This window comes from Melospiza melodia, chromosome 2, assembly GCF_035770615.1.
Source record: "Melospiza melodia melodia isolate bMelMel2 chromosome 2, bMelMel2.pri, whole genome shotgun sequence".
NCBI classification, from domain to species: domain Eukaryota; kingdom Metazoa; phylum Chordata; class Aves; order Passeriformes; family Passerellidae; genus Melospiza; species Melospiza melodia.
This window is the reverse complement of record NC_086195.1, coordinates 24,035,415-24,059,357: the sequence shown is the minus strand read 5'-3', so window position 1 is coordinate 24,059,357 and position 23,943 is coordinate 24,035,415. Positions and strand designations below refer to the sequence as shown.

General features: G+C 56.0%; 2 protein-coding genes across 3 annotated transcripts; one reads left to right on the top strand and one right to left on the bottom strand.

The window, feature by feature from the left end:
* Window positions 1-776: 776 nt before the first annotated feature.
* On the top strand, window positions 777-13,944 carry LOC134413991 (beta-arrestin-1). 2 transcript variants are annotated; one of them, XM_063147998.1, is made up of 16 exons: window positions 779-953; window positions 6,099-6,129; window positions 6,613-6,673; window positions 7,095-7,139; window positions 7,483-7,679; window positions 8,388-8,447; window positions 8,567-8,634; window positions 9,074-9,209; window positions 9,289-9,373; window positions 9,464-9,536; window positions 9,866-10,003; window positions 10,198-10,281; window positions 10,477-10,500; window positions 11,346-11,416; window positions 11,788-11,839; window positions 12,474-13,944. In XM_063147998.1, the coding sequence occupies exons 1-16, from the start codon at window positions 934-936 to the stop codon at window positions 12,583-12,585; spliced, it is 1,257 nt and encodes a 418-aa protein (XP_063004068.1). In that variant the 5' UTR covers window positions 779-933; the 3' UTR covers window positions 12,586-13,944. The 2 variants fall into 2 exon arrangements, with proteins under 2 accessions (XP_063004074.1, XP_063004068.1); XM_063148004.1 differs by lacking the exon at window positions 10,477-10,500 and having other exon boundaries at window positions 777-953.
* Window positions 13,945-17,463: 3,519 nt separating this feature from the next.
* Window positions 17,464-23,285, bottom strand: WDR73 (WD repeat domain 73). The gene is made up of 8 exons (XM_063148013.1): window positions 23,221-23,285; window positions 23,080-23,147; window positions 22,627-22,715; window positions 21,889-21,977; window positions 20,741-20,808; window positions 19,914-20,087; window positions 18,444-18,818; window positions 17,464-17,864 (listed from the first exon to the last, which is right to left on the bottom strand). Exons 1-8 carry the CDS (start codon window positions 23,259-23,261, stop codon window positions 17,626-17,628), a joined length of 1,143 nt encoding a protein of 380 aa, XP_063004083.1. The 5' UTR covers window positions 23,262-23,285; the 3' UTR covers window positions 17,464-17,625.
* Window positions 23,286-23,943: the final 658 nt, after the last annotated feature.

Genomic DNA, 23,943 nt, shown 5'->3' with positions numbered 1-23,943 from the left:
CTGTCTGTCTATCTGTGCAGGGGTTGTAGGCGCACGTGTGTACATGTGTGTGCACATGGGGGGTATGCGCACGTGTACACACTATTTTGTGTGCACGTGTTTGTGTGAGCATGCATGTTTGTGCACGTGTGTGTGCGTGAGTTCACGCGTGTGTGCATGGCGTCTGTATGCACGTGTGCGCGTGTACGTGCAAGCTGTGTCCCTCTGCCCACAGACACTTTGTACTCACACTGCCGCGTGTGTGCACACGTACGTGTCTCGGTGTGCCCTCAGACGTGTCCCGGCTGACACGCCGGTCTCCGTTCCCCACGCGTGTCCCCAGGATCACACGCGCGATTCTCCCCGCTGTGCCCGCGCAGCCGCTGGGGGGCGCCCCGAGCCGCGCGCGTGCTCCCGCCGCTCCGTGTGTGTGTGTGCGCGCGCACTGCCCCACACTCTCCTACCCCCTCACCGCCTTCCCACCCACCCCGTGTCAGCCCGGTGCCCCCCCCGCCTCCCCGTATCCTCTCCCCGCCCGTGCGGCCCTTGCGCGCCGCCGCCCCCGGCCCCGGGGCCGCGCCGCTCAGGGGCGGGCGGAGGCGGCGGCGGCGGCGGCGGCGGCGGCAGCGTCCGCACCGGAACCGGGACGGGCCGAGCCCTGCCGAGCGGCTCCGAGCGTGTCCGAGCGGCTCCGAGAGGCTCCGAGCAGTTCCGAACCTGCCCGAGCGGTTCCGAGCGGCCCCGAACCGGCCGGCGTGGCGTGCGCCCGGGCCGAGCCGAGCGGTTCCGAGTGTTTCCGAGCGTGCTCGAGCGTTTCGAGCGGTTCCGAGCGGGCCCGAGCAGGGCCGCACCGGGCCCCGCGCCCGCCCCGCCGCCGCTCCCTCCACCATCCAGCCAGTAATTTTCCAAGCCCAGCCGGCGCTTCTCGGCTGAGCCCGCAGGATCGGCGGGGCCATGGGAGACAAAGGCACCCGGTGAGTGAGGACCGGGACAGAGCGGAGCATCCCGGGGGGGCATGCCCGGCAGCGGCGGGGGAGGGGTGGGACAGGCGCTGCCCGTGCCCTGCGCTGGAGCTGGTGGTCCCCTGAGGTGGCCCCGCTGCTGGGATATGGCGCTCCCCGAGCGGTAGTGAGCATCCAGAGACCGGGGGCGTCACTGCTCCCTCCCCATCAGATTTGGAGCCTGCATGGATTTGGGAATGGGGGAGGCTGTTGTCATCGCGGTGACGCCGGGGGACCCAGGCCCTGATGTCACTCCCGGCATGCGGCACAGCTGGGGGTGTCAGGGAGCACGTGCCAGCCCTGGAACACCGGGACACGAGGGCCTGCGACGCCTTCATCCCATGGGAATGCTGCCATGGGGATGCTGTCTTTTAGGGGCCCCTGTGCAGAGGTGGATGGGGACCCCCCCTGTGCCCCCCAGGGCTCCAGGTGCAGACGGTGGCAGGGCCTGCTGCACATCCTGCAGGGATCTGTTGGGATTTGGGGGAGAGCTGCAGGGCCCGTGGGGCTGCACATCCTGCAGGGAGCTGTTGGAATTTGAGGGAGAGCTGCAGGACCTGTGAGGGTACACATCCTGCAGGGAACTATTGGGATTTAAGGAAAGCTGCAGGACCCATGGGGCTGCACATCCTGCAGGGAACTGTTGGGATTTGAGGGAGAGCCTGATGACCCCTGCCAGCCCTTGCAGGGAGGCCTGGGTGTGTGACATCCGCTCACAGGTGTGACATCCTGTGACATCCGCTCACCGGCTGGCACTGGCAGAGCGGTCAAGGTGTTGACAGTCCCATTCCTCGCCCCAATCCCTTTCTGCCCCCTTAGCCATTAATCATGGAGGATCAGGGATTTCAGAGTGCTCCTGCTCACCCCTCAACACCATGGCCCTCCCTTTGCTCATCCCCATGTCCCCTGGCAGCAGCATCAGGGGCTTTGGTGCAGCCTCTGCTCCCCCCCACCATGGCCACGGCGTGAGAGAAGGGTGAGGGGGTCTGGCCTGCCTGGGCAGAACCTTCCAGAAGCATTGCAGTGTTTTGGAGTGGCAGGATGGGAGCTGTGGGTGCCTGTTGAACTCATCCAGCATTCTGGGAAGCGGCTGTTGCTGCTGCCGGCCTGCTGCTGGGTGTTGGTGCCCCAGCCATGGCTGACAGCATCCGCTTCCTCCTTGCTCAGTATCCTGAATTCTTGAGAATTTGTATTGCGCTCCTGGGGCTGGCGGGCAGCCCCACAGATCAGGGGGCTGGAGCAGCCACTGGATCCCCCCCAATGTCTGGGTGCACACCCCAGGATGCAGCTAGATTGGCCTGCAGGGTTTTTCAGGTGCCAGGGGGAGCTTGGTGAGCAGCATTCCCATCAGCAGGCGTGCCGGCAGGAGAGGCATGAGCTGATCTTCTCCCTGCCTACGCAGCGGGTACCGTGGGAGCTGGGGGAGGGTGAGGGGGGAAGAATTAGGCTGACAAATCCCTCTTCCACTCCAGTTCGGATCTCCAAACCCAAATCCACTGGGTTTGATCAGGAGGTTCAGCTGTGGGAGCTGATTTACTATCTGATTTCCCCAAAAGCCCATTTTGGCTGATTCCTGCTGTGGCAACCCACTTTTCTTGGGAGTCACCAGTGGGAAGAGCTGGAGGATACAGCTGAGTTGGTGGCTGTTGGCATCATTGATCACCTTTCCCTGCTTTTCCCACTCAGCACCCAGCCAGGGCAGCTGCAGCCCCACACAGGATGCCCAGCTACTGGAATTCCTGGCTGCTGGGATTCCTAGCCTGTGGCTTGAGGGTGGCTTCCTGATGGCTGGGAAGTGCTGCAGTGCTTCTGGTACACCAGAGCCCGCCTTGGCTGGCATTAAGCACCCCTGGCACCGTTCCTCTGGCCCAGCGGTACCATCCAGCCCCTCTGCAGCATTCCACCACAGCGCCTTGCTGCTAGGGGGGCGACCCTCACCTACCGCCAGACCTGCTGCTCAGTCCCTCCACCACCCCATTCATCCCCCTAGGTGAAGCCATAGGGTGTGGGAGCAGGACAGGGATCTCCACTGGGAAGAGAAAGAGAGGGTAGCCCAGGACTCCTGCTTCCTGGATGTTGTTTGGAGAGCAAACTCTGGTAATAACAGCAGGATCCAGACACATCCCGGATCCCAGAGCTCAGGCGTTTCCTTGCCAAGGAAGTTGGTGGAGCTCTGACCCAGCTGCTGGGGGATGCTGCTGCTGACCCTGGGAGGGGATAGACAGACAGATGAATGCAGCAGGGATGCAGAATGCAGCACTGGGCCTGTGGCATGCTCTTGCTTTGGGATTGGCTGGCATGGTTCTCCAGGCTTGTCCAGGCACAGCTGGCATGGAACTTCTGGCCGCCACCGCGGGGTTGTGCCGGTGTGTGTGATGTGGTTGCTGGTGGTTCCATTATCCCTGGAGGTCCCTTCTAACGTGGCCCTAGCTAATTAGATCTGCCAGCCAACCTTGTTAGCATGAGGGCTGGCAAAACCCCTGAATTCTCTGCCCGGGGTTCAAAGGCAATCAATGGCGTTGCCATCGGATCCTGTTCCGATGCCTAGGGGAATTAAAGCCTCATAAATCTTCCAATCAAGATCCAACAGACCCCACTAATAATAGCCCTGGCTGGGTGCCTAACAAGCTCATTAAGGGATGGGATCCATGGCAGGGAGAGGGCAGGCGGGATGGGATGTGGCTGTGTGGCAGTGTGACAGGCTCAGGGGGCACTGGCACTGCCAGCCCAGGGCATGAGGCCCCAAGGCTCTGATGGGCAGCAGCAGAGGCCACTTCCTGCCTCATGTCTCCAGGATTTCGACACCAGGAAGGGCTGGAGGGGGAGGGAAGGCTTCACACTTCCTCCTTTCCTCCCTCTAGATCCGGAGGCGGGTGAGGGTCACCCCGCCGGCAGCAACAGGCCAGCGTGTCCCCATGTGCCCCTTCCCTTCTGTCACCCGTGCTGCAGGGGAGGTGTGAGCTCCTGGGGCCAGGCAGGGCTGCTGCACCCACAGGATGAGGGCACAGCACACTCATGTACCCACAGTGGGGAGCCAGCCTGGGCTCCTGCATGCACAGGGTGCAGCTGTGCAGCTCTTGCATTCTGTGGAGCTTCTGCACCCATAACCTGGGGCTTCTGCACCTGCAGTGCGTGGCTCAGCAAGGCTCAGGCTCCATGGGGCCTGTTCCAGTGTGGTGCCAGCACGAGTATGTGCCAGGCAGGGTGGTGAGGAATGGCTTCCTGCAGCACCTGCCATCACTCTCACTCGAACTGGTTCATTAGCAGGAATGTTAGTGCCTTCAGGGCTGGCTGGGAGCACCACCCGTGTCACAGGGGCTGGCAGTGGCACCCACTGAGCCTCCAGCCTTCCCAGTGCACCTCAGGGTGTGATCCAGCGTGCTGGACCCTCTTTGGGGCTTCCCCTGGGAGCTGGACTGTGGGGTGTGGGGTGACAGGCTGTCAGGGGATGCTCCTTATCCTGCTCTGAAGTAATGCCTCATTAATTACCCATGAGAATCCTGCTGTTAGTTGCTCTGGGCTCTCAGGAGGATGCATTCATTGCCCCTCCATCCCTGACTATGGAGACTGATCCTCCCATGGCTTTCAAATCCCAGAAACTGTGGGGTGCTGATGCCCTTCCATGGCAAGCTGAGGCCTTTATCTCCCCAAGTTACTTAATTGGAGCAGCTTAAATTCCCATTAAATTCCCACTAACTCCACCTTTCTTTGCACCAGCACAGGATCACACCTTCATCAGCAAACCCTCATGACAAACATCCTACTGTGGAAGTGCTTTCCCATTTTGGCTGGGAAGAGTCAATCCCCCAACCCCCACAGGGAAAAGCCATCCAGGAAGAGCCAGCAGGATGTTCCTGATGCTCCCGGTGGCTTGGGACAGCCAGAAGGATGTCCCCAATATTTTATGTGTGTGGCAGAGGGTTCCTGTGGCTTATCTGGGGACAAGGGAACGAGGGCCCCCAGCCCCCACACTCCCTTATCCAGACCAGATCCTGCTTCCTGGGCAGAGCCTGACCGGGCTGTGCTGGTCCCCATGGCTCTCAAGAGGGGGATGTGGAGGCTTGGGCGTGCAGGAGTGCACAGATAGGATACAGGGAGGTGGGGACAGAGCATTTCAGGGATATGGGAGTGAGGGGTGTGCCCACACATCTCCTGATGCATCCTCCCCCATTGCTGGGGGGGTGGTCACCCTCAGGCTGCAACCCAGCAGCTGCTGCTTCCCTGCCTGCCCCTGGCTTGGTGTGGGCAGCTGCAGGCACTGGGGTGGCTGAGGGGTCATCATCCACTAGCAACCTTTGACATTTTGGCAGAGCCAAGCAGCTGCCCTGGGAAATTGGGTTTTTTCCAGCCTAAAACCACTACTAATCTTCCCGGATGGTTTTAATGGAATTTAAAGGCGAGGAAGGATTATCTGAGGAGAACCCATTATGGGTGGCTTCGTGCCAGGGCAGGCTCCAAAATATCTGGCAGCACCAGGCACCCTACCTGCCTCTGCCCACTTCCTGCCTGCAGCAGGCAGGCTGGGAATGCTCTGGCATTCCCCAGCAGTGGCATGTTGGATTCACATCCTTTCTCCCATATCTCTGTGGGGTGTTCCAGAAGGATTTTGGGAGTTGAGAGGGGTGTCTGGGGACTAGTTCCATTGTTTGGAATGGCAATAAAAAGCCCTGGGGACAGGAGCACCCAGACTTTTCTGCTTCTCCAGTGGCTTTGGGATGCATCCATGTGAGGTAATGGTCAGGTGGGTTCATCCCATGGGATGCTCCCATCCTGTGCATGCCTTGACCCCATGGTCCCACACGCTGTCCCCAGGGCCAGGTGGGTGCTGGGGTGCTGCTGCCTTTCACAGTGGTCTCTGGGCACCATCCTCAGGTGAAGGGGTGGGCTGAGATCCTGATGCCTCCATTATCCAAAGCTGGGTCCTGGCAGTGGGTGCTGAGGGTTGGATGCACCTGGCACCATGGGGCTGTGCCAGTGGATGCTTCTTCCCCCAGGGACCCTTCCTGAAGGGGGGGGAGAGCTGGACAGCTCCATGGGCAGGGAGCCAGGAGCAGAGGGGGGTTCAGGAGTGGGGGGTACCCCTCGCTCCAGCACTCACCTCCCTTTGCTGTTTTGCAGGGTGTTTAAGAAAGCCAGTCCTAACGGGAAGGTAAGGGGGACATGGTGGGGGGAACCACGGGGTCACAAACATGGCTGGGAGTGGGGGTGGGCATGTCCCTGAACCCTGTCTGCCTCAGCATCCTGCCAGGGTGGCAGGAAGGGAAACTGAGGCACAGTGGGCTGGTGGGCGGCTTTCCCAAGGTCAGGAGTCAAGCAGACAGGTTTTGGAGTGCTGGGGTGCAGGTGACTCTGCCTGTGGGGGTTTTGGGTCAGGCAGCAGCACTCCACTCCTGACAGTGGAGTACAAACCCCTGGGGTGCCACCTGAGAGTCCCCAAATGCAAAGTGTCTCCTTTTCTGGGGACTTCTGGTTCCAGGCTTTCACTGGAATGGGGTGGGATTGGCTTTTGGCTACCACAGGGACTGGGTGACACTGGGGATGATGAGGGCTATAGACCCCAGTGGGTGGTGACAACGTGGGGGGCCCTGGAGGGTCTGCTCTGTGCACCCTGACACCCTGTTCTCCCCTGCAGCTCACTGTCTACCTTGGGAAGAGGGATTTCGTGGACCACATTGACGTGGTGGACCCCGTGGGTATGTGGTGGCAGGAAGGGGACCTCAGTTGTAGGGAAATGCATGCCAGGGTGGGCTGGGCTGTCTGGGAAGGATTTTGGGGAGCAGAAAACAGCTGATTTGGGATAATGTTCATGTCCTGCTGTGGCTTTGCATATGTCCTGGGTGTGGTAGGTGCAGACTGTCCCTGCTAGCAGTGTGTTGCCCCCAGGCCCCAGCTGGCAGCTTGGAGGTGATGACTCTCTGTGTAAAGGGGGAGCATGTCCCCCCTTAACTGTGCTGGTGTGCCCCCAAACCCTGCCTCTATGTTCCTCTCTAACCCTACCAGCATGTCCTCTGACCCTGCCATTGCATTCCCTGACCATGCCATCGTGTCCCCTAACCCTGCCAGTGTGTCCCCCCGCCCCCATGGCACATTTCTGACCTGGCTATTCTGTTGCAGATGGAGTAGTGCTGGTGGATCCTGAATACCTGAAGGAGAGAAAAGGTAATGTCTACCCCTGGGGCCACAGAAGTGGCACTGCCACAGGGTGATGCCAGCATCCCCATGCAATCCTACCCAGGCATTGGCATCTCTGGGCTCTTTGGTGACAATTTCCAGCCCCTGTCCCCACGACAGATTCCCTGTCCTGTGGAGAATGGGGGTGCTGTGGTGGGCATCCAAAGGCACAGCTGGCTGCTGAATCCTCGTCTTCTCAACATGGCCTGTCCTCAAGCCACTGCTTCCCAGTGCTGGTGGCAGGATGCCACCTTGCCTTGGTGCCCCCATGCCATGATGGTCCCTCCATGACCCACACCCTGCTCCAACCTCCCCTTGTCACCCTCTCCAGTGTTTGTGACGTTGACCTGCGCCTTCCGCTATGGCCGTGAGGACCTGGATGTGCTGGGGCTGACCTTCCGCAAGGACCTGTTCGTGGCCAACTCCCAGGCCTTCCCCCCGGTCCCCGAGGACAAGAAGCCCCTGACACGGCTGCAGGAGCGGCTCATCAAGAAGCTGGGCGAGCACGCCTACCCCTTCACCTTCGAGGTACCGTGCTCTGGGCTGCTTGAAGGGACAGTGAACCCTTTGGTGGGGACAGCAGGGTCCCATCTGGCCCTGTGGGGTCGTGCTTGGGGTTGATCTGTGATCAAGACACAACTTCTGGTGGTGGATCTTCAAACTCGTGAGCAGAAAGTAGCCACCAGTAGGGAAACTGCCAGTCTGTGTCAGCACCAGGGGGTCCATGGTAACACTGGGAATCCATGCCAGCACTGGACAGCTCTGGCAGGGAATGGGGTGGGGGTAGATCCCCTGCTCCTCTGATTTCCCCAGCAAAGCTTTGGCAATGCTGGCCACTGTGGGATGTGAGCTGCTGGCATCTTCCCATTGTCATAACCGTGTGATGAGAGTGATGCTGGAAAATAAAACAGCTCAAGGCACGTTCCACAGCAGCCCTGTCCTGTTCGTGGTTTGTACGTAGCCCCTGGCTGGCAACAGCCACCCCCTCTGGAGCTCTGTGACATTTTACAGTGCTCAATCCTATGGCCTCAAAAATGTCCCTGATGCCCTGATTTCTTAAAATCCCCAATTAATTAAAACCCTCTAAAATAATGTACTTTTGTAACACTTTGGGATTTGGGAAATGCAATAGTAAAATGAGGAAATCCTTCCCGTATTTCCCTCTTTCCATTGTGGATAGGATAGGGAAGTACTGGTAGCCCCCCAGAAAGCTCCTCACCCCCCTTTCCCTTCCAGATCCCCCCCAACCTGCCTTGCTCCGTCACACTGCAGCCAGGCCCAGAGGACACGGGGAAGGTAAGGTCCCCCATGTTCCCATGCCACGAGGCTGTGGTGAGTGGCCACTGCTGGGGTCACCTCTTTGGGGAGTGCAAAAGGGTTTCTCTGCCTCCTTCTCCCCCATTCCTGGTTTTCAGGCCTGTGGAGTGGACTATGAGGTTAAAGCTTTCTGTGCTGAGAACCTGGAGGAGAAGATCCACAAGAGGTAAGCAGAGGGGATCAATCCAGCCTGGGTGGGAACAGCATCCTCCTGGTACTGGCAGCAGGAAAGGGGCACTGCAGTTTGTTACCCACCTTGGGTGAGATGTTTTCCAGAATAGGATAGAGTTGTTACCCAGGAAGGGGCTTGGATGGGGATATTTTCCACAATGGGGCTGGGATGGAGGTGTTCTCCAGGATAGGGATGGGTCAGAGAACATCTAGGGGCTGGGATATCCATCACTGTGCAAGGAGCCCAACACCTGCTGTGGGCAACCTGGCCCAGCCATAGGGCTTTCCCCTTGTAGCTCTGGTGGGCATCCAGACAAGACCTTCCATTACATCCTTCTGACCCAGCAGACCAGAAGAAAAGAGGGATTTGACCCAGAATGAGCCAAGAAAGAGGGTAGCCTGTGGGCAGCCTGAGTTCTCTTGTCTTCCCCCAGGAATTCAGTGCGCCTGGTGATCCGTAAGGTCCAGTATGCACCAGAGAGACCCGGCCCCCAGCCCATGGCAGAGACCACCCGGCAGTTCCTCATGTCAGACAAGCCTCTGCACCTTGAGGCATCCCTGGACAAGGAGGTGGGCAGGGACTGGGGAGTGTACACTGGTGGGGTGACCCTGGGGACCTCACCATCCTCTCTGTTCTGCTGCCCTTCAGATATACTACCACGGGGAGCCCATCAGCGTCAACGTGCACGTCACCAACAACACCAACAAGACAGTGAAGAAAATCAAGATCTCAGGTGAAGAGTAGAGCCCCACCCTGCTGGTGTCCCTGTTCCTATCCCTGTGGGGGCCTACCCTGATCCCCATCTCGCTGTGTCTCTCCCCAGTGCGTCAGTATGCTGACATCTGCCTCTTCAACACTGCCCAGTACAAGTGCCCAGTGGCTGTGGAGGATGCTGAGTGAGTACTGGCTCCTTGGAGCCCTGGAGACCTCTGGGGGGTCTTGGAGGAGCATTGGAGGTCTCCTGCCCCAGTGCAGTCCCACTGGGATGTTGCACTTGGGAAGCAGGAACCAGTGGGAGGAACAGGGAGATGGAGACCTTTTTTCTGGTGTCATCTTGGGGATGTCACCCTCTGCGTCCTCCAGGAAAGAGATGTTTATCAGTCTGTGGCAGGGATGGGAATATGTGGAGTTCACCAGGCTAAGATGGAGATGTCTGGGGTGGCCTGTGGGGCTGTGGGAGCTGTGGGTGGCTGGGGCTCTGGCTGACCTTGGAAATGATCTCCAGTGATATGGTGGCCCCGAGCTCGACGTTCTGCAAAGTCTACACCCTGACCCCCTTCCTTGCCAACAACCGGGAGAAGCGGGGGCTGGCGCTGGATGGGAAGCTCAAGCACGAGGACACCAACCTGGCCTCCAGCACACTGTGAGCCCCTCTACCCCCCAGGGCTCCTGCCTCCCCTGCAGCGTGGGGGCAGGACCTGGCCCTGGGGGGCATCCAGCCCCTGCTCAGGGGTGATGCTTGGGGTGGAGGAGATCCCATGGGGGGACCTCCAGGAGGACAGGGGGCTGGTCCCCATGGACATTCCCTCACTTATGCCCACCTGCCCCTTCCTCCAGATTAAGAGATGGAGCCAACAAGGAGATCCTGGGCATCATTGTCTCCTACAAGGTGAAGGTGAAGCTGGTGGTGTCACGAGGAGGGTGAGTGTTGGGCACCCCCCCACCGTGCTGCACCTCCTCTCTAACCTTGGGACTGGTCTGTGCTGCAGGTGGGGCCCTATCATCCTTAAAGCTCCCCTGGGACTAAGCAGCATGGGTGGGACAAAAGGTGTGTGGGGTTGTGTGTCCTTGGGAGGGGACAGTGACTAACGTGTTGTATCCTTTGACTCATGCCAGCCTGCTGGGAGACCTCGCCTCCAGGTAACACCGCACTCCCCCCAGCGCCCCCTGATCCTCACTGCACCCCCTCAGCCCCTCAGGGTGCTACCTGATCCCATGCCTGTCCTGGGAATTCCACTGTGTTGGAGATGCTGTCTCACCTAGAGCAAAAAGCCTGGCAGAGGTGGGGCTGGGGTGATGTTGCTGGGAATGCTGGCAGGGTTTGAATTCTGCATCATCCTACTTGTACTGGAGTGAGAGGCCTGTGGGTGCTGCTGGGGAATGAGCAGGGCACAGAGGTGGCTCCATAGGGCTGAGCATCTCTGGATGTGGGGAGACAAATCTCTGGGGCTTCCTAGGTCTTCATCCTCACATCACTTCCCTCCCACAGGGAGGTCCCTACAGGGACCGTGGGACTACTCATCCTCTTTTGGGACACTTCTCTCTGAGCTCTGTCCTACTTGCCCCTGGGTGTGGCTGTGCTTAGGCTGTCATGCCCTGATGCCACCATGGCCACTGAGCACTGGGAAAACTTGGTGCACTTCCTGCCATTCCCATGGCACTGCTGGCTGCAGCCTAAGCTCAAGGAATTTTGGATACCCCCCAACAGCTGCTAAAGACAGATTTTTGTCATGCAGCTCTCCCTCCTGATGCCCCTCTGCTTCCCAGGGGGCCTGTGCTGATCCCCCACCTTGGTGTCCATGCTCAGCCAAGAGGCATGAGAGCTGCTGAGCAGCTCCATGGAGATTGACACAGGGGTTTGCCCAGCTTTGTGGTCTCTATAGCAGCTCTAATGGGGGTGCTGTTCTGCTCCCCCTCTGCAAATTTGCCTTGCTCTACATGTAAAGTGCAGGCAGGCCTGTGCTTTACCCTGGTGTCTCTTCCAGCGACGTTGCAGTGGAGCTGCCCTTCACGCTGATGCATCCCAAACCCAGGGAGGAGCCAGTACACCGGGACAGTGAGTGTCTGTCCCTGAGTGACAGGGGCAGCATCCCTGGGCGTGGGTGGGGGCAAAGGGAGCCAGTGAGGCTGCATGGAGGGAGACTCTTGCCTCCTGTTGGCCCTGTTCATAGGGCCTCAGCATTAAATGGGGGTGCTCCCATCACCCCAGTGTAGCCAAACTCCGGGGGCGTTGCATCCACACACTGGAAGTGGTGATGACTCCAGGGGAATCTCAGCCACCCCAGTGGGATGGCAATGATGGCGGCGGGGGGGGGGTCTCGCCCACCCTGGTAGGAGGGCAGAGATGATCCTGGGGAAGGTGTCACCCACCTCGGTGGGATGGCACTCACCACCCTGTGACTAATCCTATGTCATCCCTTTGTTCAGTTCCAGAGAATGAAGCGCCCATTGATACAAATCTGATAGAGCTTGATACAAAGTAAGAGACTAAAATACACCCCTCCCCCAATTCCCACATGTCCTGTGGGAATGTGAAACATGGCGGTTGCATGGCACCCCCCCAATTCTCTAACACCTGCTGTGCCATGGGATTGGCACGTGTGATTAACCCCACGCATGTCACCTGTAATGCATGACGCGTGCTGTTCCCCTCTCTCTTCTCTCCTCCTTCGCCCTTTCCTGCATGGCTTTCCAAAAAACAGGAGAAACTGCAGTAAGAGGCCGCCGGGATCGTGTTGGGGTGTGGGAGGTTGTTGCCACAGCGTTCCAAGGGCTGGTGATATGTTTGGGAGGTTTTAGGGTACTTAACCCACCCAGCTACTTCCTGCCGGTCTGTGGTTCCCCCAGAGTGGGACAAATGCCCATGGCTCTGGTAAAGCTGCACCTGCTGGAGAGCTTGGGGTCTCTTTTTGGGGTGCATTGGGCAAGTATTTAATAAGGCTTTGAAAACCAAGGCTGTTTGCTAGCGATGGGAAGTTTTGGGGCCCCCTGAGCTGCTGTAACATGGTGGTGGTGCAAGTTGAGCTCACTGGGCAAGCTGGGACAGCTTTGTGGGAGAGGAGGTGTTTCACCTTGCACCCCACCTAAACCCACTTCCCTTGTGTCCCCACTAGCGATGATGACATTGTGTTTGAAGACTTCGCCCGCCAGCGACTGAAAGGCATGAAGGATGACAAGGAGGATGAGGAGGAGCGGACAAATTCCCCACAGCTCAACGACAGATAAGCGAGCCCCCCCCAGCTCGCCACCCTGCCCCAGGGACACCCCTACATTAGGCTGCTTCTCTTTTCTATAATTAATTCATTTTGTTTTCTACCTGTACTGGGAGCCTACCAATTGCCCGATGGCCACAGGACCTATAACCGTCCAGCTGTGCCGTGTTGTCTCTTCATCCAGCTGCCAGAGCTGCTGTTTCCCGTGCAGGGCACGGCCAGGGAGGTGCTGGAGGCACTGGGGCTCACTATAACTCCGTCCCTGTCCAGCCTCCTGCCACTCACTAGAGCCCTTTACTATGAGATGCCCCTTTTATGAGTTTTATATAAGCCCAGTCTCAACAGCAGTTTGCTACAGGGAGGGAGGGTGCAGCAGAATTGGGGGGGGGGTGTTTTTTTTAGGCAGCCTTCTCATGGGAAAAGGCACCTGTGCACTTTGGTGTCCCTTCCTTTCACCCATGACCAATCCCCCTCTGTCCGGCCCTGCTGCATGTGTTCCCTCCCTGGGATGCATGAGCCTGGCTTTGACTTTGGCCCCTGCCCCAGCTGCTCCAAACAAAGGGGGTGGGCAGCACCTGCCCTTTTCTTCCCCCAAGTCCCCCCAAAGTGGCCAACCCCAGGGGTCCTCTCAGCTGCATCTGTTTTCACACCAGTATAATCTCCCTGGAGGAAACCAGCTTAGAGCTGGGAGCTGCTGGTGCCAGGTTAAGGCGGCAGAGGGGACCCTGTGGGTCTGTGCTATGCCCCACACACTGCTTGCTCTGGGAGAGGCCTCAAATGCCTCTTCACAGCCATGGCAGTGTTGTGGCAGAACAGCCTTGTTCCCCATCAGGATGTTGCCAGGGATACTTTTGTCCTGCCAAGCTGCAAAGCCCCCCTGGTTGATGTTTCGCTCTGCCTGCATGGGATCCAGCACCTGTTTGGGGGTAGGGGAGAATCAGGGCTTTTGCCACCCTAATCAGTGTTTTAACAGATGCTTGTACCTCCCAGATTGGTGGTGCCTGGACCTCCTCTCCCCTCCGAGGGTCTCTGGTCTCCCACCATTCACTGAGAGGCCATTCCCACTATTTATTGTGCTGTTGCAGTCAGCATTGTCATCTGAGAGCATTTTGTAGGGATAGCTCCATCCCCCCCACCCTGTTTGTGGGGTGCTGAGCTGAGCCCACCCCCCTCCCCCCCGTAATTTTTGAGTAAAGCTGATGGGCAGCGTGGTACTTCTTTTTGTAAAGTGGTTCCTTTGTACTGATCATTGATACCTGCTGCTTTGGTTTCTCCACCCTGTCTGTGATGTTTCTGTGTTCTGTCAAATAAATTATTCTAGTTTATTAAACTCAGAAAAAAAATAGAAAAAAAGAAGAAACAGTAAAACACAGTCCCAATGCCTGGACACTTTTCTTGGCTAAGGATGGGGGAACTGGCACAGGCAGCAAGTCACAGAACCATAGAATGGTTTAAGTTGGGAGGGACCTTGAAGCTTATCCAGTTCCATCCTCCCTGCCATGGGCAGGGACACCTTCCAGTAGAGCAGGTTGCTGAAAGATCCATTGAACCTAGCCATGAATACTTCTAGAGATGGGGCAGCTTCTCTGGGCAACCTATGCCAGGGCCTCACCATCCTCATTTTTTCCCTCCTGCACAAGGACCAGGGAGCAGCAGCTATCTGCCCTGCTCATGCCACCCCATGCCACTGATGACAGCCTCCCTGGTGTGCATGCAGAGGAGCCAAGGAGGAGAAGAAGGATTCTGTATCCCACAGCAGGGACTGGGCATTATTTTGGAGATGAAATGCATGGTCATGCAGTACTTGATGAGCACAGGGCACTAACAACCTGCTTGTTAAACAAGCCATGTCCAGTCTGTGTCCTGCTGAGGAACTGCTCAGAGCCGATTGTTTTAATGATCACACAATCATGGAGGTTGGAAAAACCCTCTAGGATCATAGAGTCCAGTGGTTCCCAGTGGTCCCTGCCAAGGCTGGGACCATATCTCCATAGACCACATAAAAAGCCACAGACCACATAAACCATATCTCCAAGAGCCACATCCAAACATCTGTTAATGGTGCAGGGAGCTTCTCATCCCCTTTGAGAGCAGCAGGAGCCAGTACTGGGGAATGAGCCAAGTGACACCTCCATTTCTGGACCTGAATTTGGAGAGTCCCTCATGGAAGGGCTGTGATTTGTCCCCTCACAGCCAAGGAAGGAGAAACCCCGCCTCAAGTTGTGCCAGAGGAGGTTTAGATTGGATATTAGGGAAAATTCCTTCCCTGAAAGGATTGTTCAGCCTTGGGACAGGCTGCCCAGGGCAGTGGTGGAGTCCCCATCCCTGAAGGGATTTAACAGATATGTATATGTGGCAATTGAAGACATACATGATTTAGTGATAGATTTGGCTGTGTGTGGGTAAAGATTGGACTCCATGATCTTAAAGAGCTTTTCCAACATGAATGATTCCAGGATTCTGTCTCCAGCTTGTGTTACCTTGCCCAGGGGTTAAAACTCTGTGGCCTCAGTGAAGACAGGCCTTCTGGAAGACCTTTCCATGGTGCCAGGGAGAGCAGAGGTTGGACACATTCATGTCCCATGCAGCTTGAGCTGCCCTTGCCATGCTGATGCTATGGGGAGGATGAGACTGTCCCTAAGTTGGTTCACTTCATGGGTGTTGGCATTTGTGCCAGAGGCTGTCCCAACCTTCCCTGCCAAAGACAAATCTGGCTTCAGCAAAGCCAAAGTCTCCACAGTCACACAACCAGACTCTGATTGCACATGGACATTGCCAGAGACTCCATGTGGTGCATTCCTGAGAGCAGTGTCCCTCCTGCCCAGCACAACTCTCCAGATCACTCCTATGTGCATAATCCCTTCCCACAGCATCTGTGAGTACTTAGTATTTTTTATATCTCCAGTCCCCTGTCAAATCTGCTTCAAGCTGGACAAGAAGGCTTAAGTTATTTTAGGAAAGAAAAGGGAAGTTTAGATGGGTACAAACTGAGCTATTGCTTAAGCCCCATTTTGAAAGCCAAGCAAATTCAGTTCCCTGTCCTTATTGTACTATCTGCATCACTGAGATGAGCGAGGGGTCAGCTCCTCCACATGTCCCAGCAAAGGACGCAGGAAGAGGTAGCTGGGGTCCTGGGAAGGCTCCAGTGGTCTTCTCTCTGCCTCAGAGCTCACCTCTCCAAAGTGAGACCCTCCCTCTGTGGGTGTTTCCCCCAGGAAGGAGGAGCTGCACAATCTGAGTGCACCTCTGCCAAATTGCCTGCTCCCAGGGGTGCTTGAGGGAAACCCAGAGCTCCAAGATGCCTCTCTGGGAGCCCTTCATGTCTGTGTACCTCAGGCTGCCGTTCCTGGGGCTGCTGGGGGTCCCAGTCATGGGGCAGAAAGGCCCCACCTGCTAAACACAGAACCCTGCAGGTCTTGGTGCTGGGGAAGGGCACGCTGGGCTCTACCAGAGCTGGAAGGAACTGACTCAAGGGCAGATGGAGAGACTCGAGAGCCAGGAGCCCTCCCTGCTGCCCACATGGGGCAGAAATGCTCCCAGGCTCTTGGTCAGAAGCCATTTCCTCCAGTTCAGCTCTGGCTCAACTGCATTGGTTTTGCTGTGGACCCCTGGAAGCACAAAGGATGCTCAGGCACTCCTGCAGGAGAGCTCAGCTCCTCTAGCACTCAAACAGGCTTTTCCTTTTGTTGATTGCTGGTGACAGAGATCCATGCCTTTAGTAACTGACAAAACATTACCATCCCCAGCCTTGGGCAGGACACGTTGCCCCTGCTTCACATGCTGCCAGGCAGAGTTCTGGGACGAGCAGAAATGCTCATATGGCTTGTCCTGGAAGAAAAATGAGGCAGGTTCCCAGCTGCCAGGCAGACAACTGTTGCCATGGCACAGAATGAGTCAGTACAGCACATTCCCAGTGTAAGGTTTCCCCAGGTGCTCTTGAAGTACAGATTTTACCCCCATCTCACCTGTCTTCAACCCCTCCTCACCTCAGTGACACCCAGGCAGAAGGGAGCCTTTGTGCAGGCAGGTTGTTCCTCCCAATTAACACCTTGGTAAAAGTGTGAGTGTTGTACGAGCTGCAACACAGCCCAGGAAATCACATTTAAACATCTAACACAGTTGATCAAATCTAAACATGCAGCTGGTGGGAAAAGAGCCAAAGGACACCAATGCCCTGTCTCAGACCAGGTGCTCTCAGAATCTGGAGGGGGAGGGGCAGAGTTTGCAGTAGGCTGTGGCAGGAAAGATTGTTCCTGTTCCTTTTGCAGGCTGCAAGCAGGAACACAAGTGCTCACACTGAAACTTCCTGAGTGGAGGTCACTGCTCGTGACATGTGAGCACGTGATAAATGTTAACAGCCCTCAGGGGTGCAGCTTCCACTTGGTGCTCTGGGCCTGGAATACAGTGGGTAAATATCCCACAGAAGAGTCTGTTTCCCCAAATTCCTGGGTTTTTTTTTCATTAAATTGGAGAATGGTTTGGTTTGGAAGGGACCCCAAAACTCATCCAGTTCCAACTCCCTGCCATGGGCAGGGACACCTTCCACTAGACCAGGTTGCTGAAAGATCCATCCAGCCTGGCCTTGGGCACATCCAGGGATGAGGCAGCAGCAGCTTCTGTGGGCAACCTGTGCCAGGGCCTCCCCACCCTCACAGGGAAGAATTTCTTCCCAATATCTCATCTAACCCTGCCCTCTGGCAATGTGAAGCCACTCCCCCTTGTCCTGTCCCCCCAGGCCCTTGACAAGTCTCCTTTTTGCTCCTCTCCCTTGCTGCAGACATGACACAAGCCTACGATCAAACAAGAGCAGGATGTTTTCTGCCAGCAGCAGAAACACAGGCAGAACCACAAGCACAGCTCTCATCTGCAGGCTGGTACACAGGAGAACAAATAACACAGGCAAAAATTTTTACTATTATTAAAATAGAAATTTTACAGTTGTTCTGCTCACTGCAACAGTCTCCAAACAGTATCTGCAGGCAAACACACACACACTGCAGCCCATGCAAACTACAGCAGAGGCAGGAAATGCCCTATCTCACCAAAACACCACCTACCCACACTTCCCACAGGGCTGAACCCAGTCCCAGACATGCAAGGAACCATCACTCGCTGCTGACAACAAAGTTCTGGGTTTCTGCAGATGCCACGTGTGCACAGTGACCAGGGGAGGGTCCCTGCTGCCACCTGCTCCACCAAATATGTGGCCTTTGTGAACGAAGATGGGCTCTGCTTCCCTGCCAGAGCTGTCCCAGCTCTGTGTGTCATACACATGCACGGTGCCATCAAAACCTTGGAGAAAAGGGAATTAAAAGGATAAAGAAGGAAGAGAGCGTGCAGAAATTAACTGCTTTGGTCTAGTCCAGCTGGGCTCAGGATCACCTCCCAGCAGGACCAAGGAAAAATGGCCCAGACTAGAAACCTGTGAGAAGAGAGCAGCTCTGCCTCTGAGAAGAGTGTCTCAAAGAAACAGCTGCTGCGGAGAGCCCAGACCAGATCCCCAAAGTTTGTGGACTCATGGGTGTGAACATGCAAGGCTCCGGTCAAGAGGCAGCCTTGCTGCCCAGCTGGCATTTTCAACACTGCAGCCAGGCTGTGACTGGCACTATCACACAGTGCTTGTGGTCAGCTTGGGGCCTTTCATCTCACAGAAGGGCAGCAGGCATCTTCCAGAACCCACCCAGGCCCCTTCTGGAGTTGCTGGAAAGAGGCAGCTGCAGAGGACAATTAGCTGGTGTCTCTGCTCGCTCCAGAGGCAGCACTGAAAAGCCACCTTGTCACTGGGGGGTTTAAGGTGGAGTGAACTGGCCTTCACAAAAATACAAATCAAAAAAGCACCCAGAAAAGGAGATCTCTGCCCTAAGCACCTACCTGAAATGGCAAGGTAGCCTTCCAGAGCAGGAGCCCAGGACACACACAGGAACTCCGCACCTGAGCCGGGAGAGGGGACTCTGGCCTTTGCCACAGCCAAGAACTCCGAGGTTTTCCTGAGGTCTGTCAGGGCCAGGAGCCCCCTGCTCGAGAGGCGAGCCACGGGCTGGGAGCCGGGCTGGGAGCCCTGGGCTGCATGCTGGGTGCCCATGCACCAGTGCTCACTGCTGGGCACCGAGGGCGCTGGCACGGCCTCCGTGAGGCCCTGCGGCTGCCGCGTGTCGGCCAGGCACAGCCGGCCCGTGGCACTGCACAGCAGCAGCAGGCTGCAGTCCAGGAAGGCCAGGCTGCTCAGCTCCTCGCTGCCTTGGGGAGCTGCAAAACAGAGGCAGGGCTCAGGTCCAGTGAGGAGCATTTCAGGATTTCTGTGCTGCAGTATTGCCTGAGAGAGAAAGCAGGATGGATGCTCAGCAGTAATGTGTCCAGCTGGAGCTGCTGGAATGAGTCCAGAGGAGGCCATGGAGAGGCTCTGAGGGCTACAGCCCCTTTGTCCTAGTGACAGGCTGGGACTGCTTGGAGTGTTCAGCCTGGAGAAGAGAAGGAGCCCCTGCCAGTGCCTAAAAGAGCTTTCCACGAGCTTTCCCTTGTCCAAAGTCCCTCTCCACCTTTCCACGAGAATTGGAGAGGGACTCTGGACAAGGGCCTGGAGTGGCATGGGGGTATGGCTTCCCACTGACAGGGAACAGGGTTAAATGGGATACTGGGCAGAAATTCTTGTCTGTGAGGGTGGTGAGGCCCTGACAAGGCTGTCCAGAGAAGCTGTGGCTGCCTAATGCCTGCAATTTGTACAAGGCTTGGAGCTACCTCATCTAGTGGAAGACGTCTCTGCTCATGGCAGGGAGTTGGAATGAGATGAGCTTTAAATGTCTCTTCCAAGCCAAACCACTCCAAGGTTCTGTGAGTCCCTCTGGCACAGGGACAGTGACAAACAGACCTTCCTTTTCCTCAGTGCTGTGATACTGCCACACATCCCCTCTTCCCTCCCCAGCGATGAGCTCTGTGGGGACTGAGTCTCACTGCACAGCGAAAGCAGAGTCCCCAGATCCCCAAGGAAACCAGACCTACACCCACCACCTGTTGTAACCAGGCTGCCACCTCCCTTGTTTGGGACAGCACACACAGCACCCCTCTGCGAACCCAGTTCTCCACACTGAAACTATCTGCAGGACTCAGATAGTGCCCAGATTTGGAGCAGAAATGTGAGAAATCAGTGTAATGTGAGTGGTAAGCAGCTAGAGATGGACCTGACCATTGTCACCTCTTTCCTCAAGACAATATACTTGTGGCAAATATCTTTATAACCACTTGCACATGTCCAAAAGTACCTGCTCAGTGAAATGTTTGCTACTCAGGCAATTAGCATTGCTTTACCCAAACGCCATCTTTCCAAAAATAAGACATTAGACTTGCCTTGAATGCCTGCTGTGTAGACATTTTTCCTTGATTCAACCTCTGTAATTTGGACTCTGTCAAGTCTTGAACCATGAAGGACCCATGGGGCTCTGGCTGAAATGGTGTCAATTTTAGCCCAGGACTGCCCAGTGCCATTTTCTGTTGCTATGGTGCTTACAGATTTAATAACATCTATTAGGAAAAGATAAAAACAGATGTAAAACACATTGAGAACAAGTAATCCATCCAATTAAGCTGCTTCACAACAATACCTCACAAAGGTAAAACTGACCTGCAAAACCAATAAGAAATCTAATTATGCCTAACCCCTTCTTGAGGGTAAAACCCCTTTCCAACTCATCCAGCATGGCTGACAAAATGCTGAGCAAACTGAATGAAAATTTGTGAATTGAGATGTTTATGTTCAATGAAGAAGTTTTCTCCTTTTGCACCTCCTTTCTGGTGGTTTACAAGTATTTCCCAGTAGCAGCCTCTCTCTTTTTGAGAGAAGGTGGATCACAGTCCATCCCAAAAGGCAATGGATGGAGCTAACCATTGGAGTTACTAGGAGACAGCATGCTAACTACATCAGTACAAGGCTACTGTGATAGGCCTGAACATATTAATTCTCTGACGAGGTTTGTGCTGTTAACTCCAAACCACCAAAACTGGTGTAGACCCTTGTCTTGTACCCTTCTCCAGCCTGTGCCACACAAGTGTGGTCACTCAGGACAAGGAAGTGGCACTCCTCTCCTCATTTTTGACACACAGGAAGAAGGGGAAGCTAGAGATGTGAGATGCAACAACAACTGCATTGGGAAATACTTGAGCTCAGAAAGCCTTACCAGAGTCCTCTGCTGACACCTGCCAGACCTGGAGGGAGCTGTCGGGTGGGCCACTTGTCACCAGCAAGCTGAGGAAACAGAAGAATCTCACAAAAGAGTCTCCTCAGGAGCAGAGAACAGCCTTGTTTTCCCCAGCCTGGGACAAACTGGTCTGCTGCTCCTGTCAGCAGGAACTCCTGCCTCTGCTTGGAGCAGAGTGGTGGCTGGAAGGACCATAATCCCAGAACTCCTCATGCAGGGTGTGCTCCATGCAGCCCAGGCAAGAGCATTTATGAGGATATTTTATGAGGATCTGCTGAGTAGTGGCTGAGGGAGCTGGAGATGGTGTTCAGCCTGAAGAAAAGAAGGCTCAGGGGGCACCTTTTTGCTCTCTACAACTCCCTGACAGGAGGGTGCAGCCAGGTGGGAACTTGGGTGCTCCCAAGGAACAAGGGACAGGACAAGAGGAAATGGGCTCAAATTGCACCAGGGTGGACAATGGGAAAATTCCTTCCCTGAAAGTGTTGTCCAGCCTTGGTACAGGCTGCCCAGGACAGAAGTGGAATTGCCATCCCTTGAGGGATTAGAAGCTGTGTGTGGCACTTGGGGACATGTGTCAGTGGTGGGTTTGGCAGTGACAGGGGAATGCTTGGAACCAATGGTCTCAGAGGGCTTTTCCTACCTAAATGATTCCATGATTTAATTATCACACTTTCCAGAAGGACTAGACTGAGAATGATCCAGACAGCCCCAAAGCAGTCAGTGGGGACTTGTGTAGGAAGAACAAGAGATCAGCCAGCAGTATTTGTTTGGTCTAAATCCAGAGCAGGATAAAAGCTCCTGAACCTGCACACACAGGGTCCTGCAGAGCAGTGGCACCAGCCACCAGTGTCCTGTTCTGCTGCTGAGCAGCTCCAAACAATGTCAAATGCCAAAGGAAGGGAAGGTAGAGCAGGAAAACTCTACAGGCCCCTGCTGCTCAGAAGTGGGGTAGGGAGCAGCAACAACAGCAGTTCTTGGTATGTAACTGGCCCAGCCTCACACTGGTCTCAGAGCTGGCAGGATTGGCCAGCTGGGTTGGGAAGCAGGCATGGAAAAGGAGTTTGCTCTCAGTGGAAAAGTCCCTTCTCCATTTCCAATACACCCTGGGAAGGACCTGGTGGTCATACCTGGTGTCTGGCACATATTTCAGGCTGTACACTGGGCGCTCTGAAAATCCACCACATTCTACCTTGAAATCTCTCTCTGGACACAGGCCCTAGAAATCAAAGGCAAAGTCATTTCTTCACACAGTGGTGCACAACTTGTGCTCAGTTACCACACAAAATGACAGAGACATGAGGCAAACTCTTGCTTGGTACAGCTCTTCCCTGTCCAGCGCTGCCCTTTTCAACAGGAGATACAGCACTGAAGGATTCCAAAACAGTCAGAGAGAACTGAAGCCTGGAGAAAGGTGTTGCCAAGAGCTCTGCCTGTTTTTGTTGCCATCAGTGCACATGTAGCTCAGGAGCTTTCTACTTACCCAAACAGCACCTTCTACTCTAGTGCAGAGGTCACCCACCCAAGGGCCAACCTTGGTGCTCTGCAGGGTGGTCCCCCAGGCCTGAGCTGCTCAGCAAGCCCCTTCTTCACTTGGCTTGCTGTCCTCTTTCTCCATGAAATGCTTTCATTCACATACCTGGAGATGAAGTGTCCACAACCCAAGCTGTCTGCAGAGCAGCTGCAGGATAACGACTGGACAACACACAGGTGATTTATGTGCTTTTCCTTTCAACCAAAGCTGCTCAATCCCTGGCCATGCCCTTGTCACAGCAATAGGTAACAGCTCATGAAGGCCACCAAGCCCTGCCTTGGCCTCTGAAAACATCAGGCCAAGGAGGTCAGAGAGGTCGGGCTGCAACACCCACCTGGGTCTCCTTTGTCAGCAGCGTTGGTGGTGGGATCAGCTGCAGGATCTCGTTCCCATCGGACTGTCCATACCCGGCTACACAGACACCTTGGTGGGGTGGGCATGAAGAGCCAGGAATATGGTGAGGGCTGCCCCCCTGCCCAGCCCACCCTCCCTGAGACAAACCCGAGTTACCGCACAGTCCTTGGACCGCCAGGCCCTGAGCTGGAGCCCAGACTGAGCCCGGAGCAGCTCCAGCCACTCAGCCCCACTTCTGGGGTCCCGCACCCTGGCCACCCTCGGGACCCCAGACTGGCCCATGCCCAGAGCCTCCTTTCCCCCTTCTCCCGCCCATGGCCCCCGGCCCGGCCCCTGGGCCTCCTCCTTTCCTCCGGCCAGCCCCGGGCCCCGCACCCCGGAGCCTCCAGCCTGGTCCCTCTCCTCCCCTCAGCGCTCCCCGCCTCGCACTCACGGTCCCCGCGGGCCCATTCGATGAGGCGGGTGGGCGCCTGGAGCTCGAAGGTGTGCAGGTCGCGGTACCTGCGGGGAGAGGGCGGCTGTGAGGCGGCGGTGCCCGGCCCGGTGCCGGGGCCGGGGGCCGGGGGTCCCTCACAGTCGCAGCGACTGCAGCAGCCACTCGTCCGCCGCCTCCATGGCAACGCCCGCCCGCACGGCGCCACCGTGACGTCACGCGCCGACGCGCGTCAGTGACGTCACGCAGGCTGAGGGCGGGGAGTGGCGGTGCGGGCTGGGACGGCGGGGACTCAGAGCTGGCATGGGAAGGGACATCTTCGACAGGACTAAATTGCTCCAAGCCCTGTCCAGCCTGGCCTTGAATACTTCCAGGGACTGAGCAGTCGCAGCTTCTCTGGGCAACCTGTGCCATTGCCTCGCCACCCTCACAGCCAAGAATTGCTGCCCAATATCCCATCTAACCCTGTCCCCTGACAGTGGGAAGTGTGAAAAATGTGTATTTTATGATTGGCTTTTCTCAAATATTAAAATTATTATTATATGTGTTGTGTTACAAAGTGATGCTGTGTTAATTTTCTTAAGTAGTGGGTTATATATTTAGGTTATAACATAATGTTAAAATAGAAACTACTTTTTTTCTAAAGAAAGGACTCGCAGGGAGATAGTAGCCACAGGACACCTAAATCTTTCAGAGAGAGAGAATTTATTGCTTCATTATCAGAAGAAACGAACTTCTTCCCACCTTGCTCAGCCATGAAGATGCCGTCAGGATTCAGAGGAAGAAGTTGACACTGACCAGACAGAATCCTTTGTTTGAATGGAATTTATGCATCATGTATGAGGTGTATGAATATACAACAGG

What these genes read in the sequence shown, in the direction of transcription:
- WDR73 (XM_063148013.1), bottom strand. Translation starts at nt 23,261, where the DNA reads ATGGAGGCGGCGGACGAGTGGCTGCTGCAGTCGCTGCGACT. An exon ending in GGTGTCAGCAGAGGACTCTG is followed by an intron (nt 20,088 to 20,740) that starts GTAAGGCTTTCT and finishes TTTTCCTAATAG; the next exon opens with ATGTTATTAAATCTGTAAGC. An exon ending in AGGCTACCTTGCCATTTCAG is followed by an intron (nt 17,865 to 18,443) that starts GTAGGTGCTTAG and finishes CTTTTCTCCAAG; the next exon opens with GTTTTGATGGCACCGTGCAT.
- LOC134413991 (XM_063147998.1), top strand. Translation starts at nt 934, where the DNA reads ATGGGAGACAAAGGCACCCG. An exon ending in GTGGCTGTGGAGGATGCTGA is followed by an intron (nt 9,537 to 9,865) that starts GTGAGTACTGGC and finishes AATGATCTCCAG; the next exon opens with TGATATGGTGGCCCCGAGCT. An exon ending in CTGATAGAGCTTGATACAAA is followed by an intron (nt 11,840 to 12,473) that starts GTAAGAGACTAA and finishes TGTCCCCACTAG; the next exon opens with CGATGATGACATTGTGTTTG.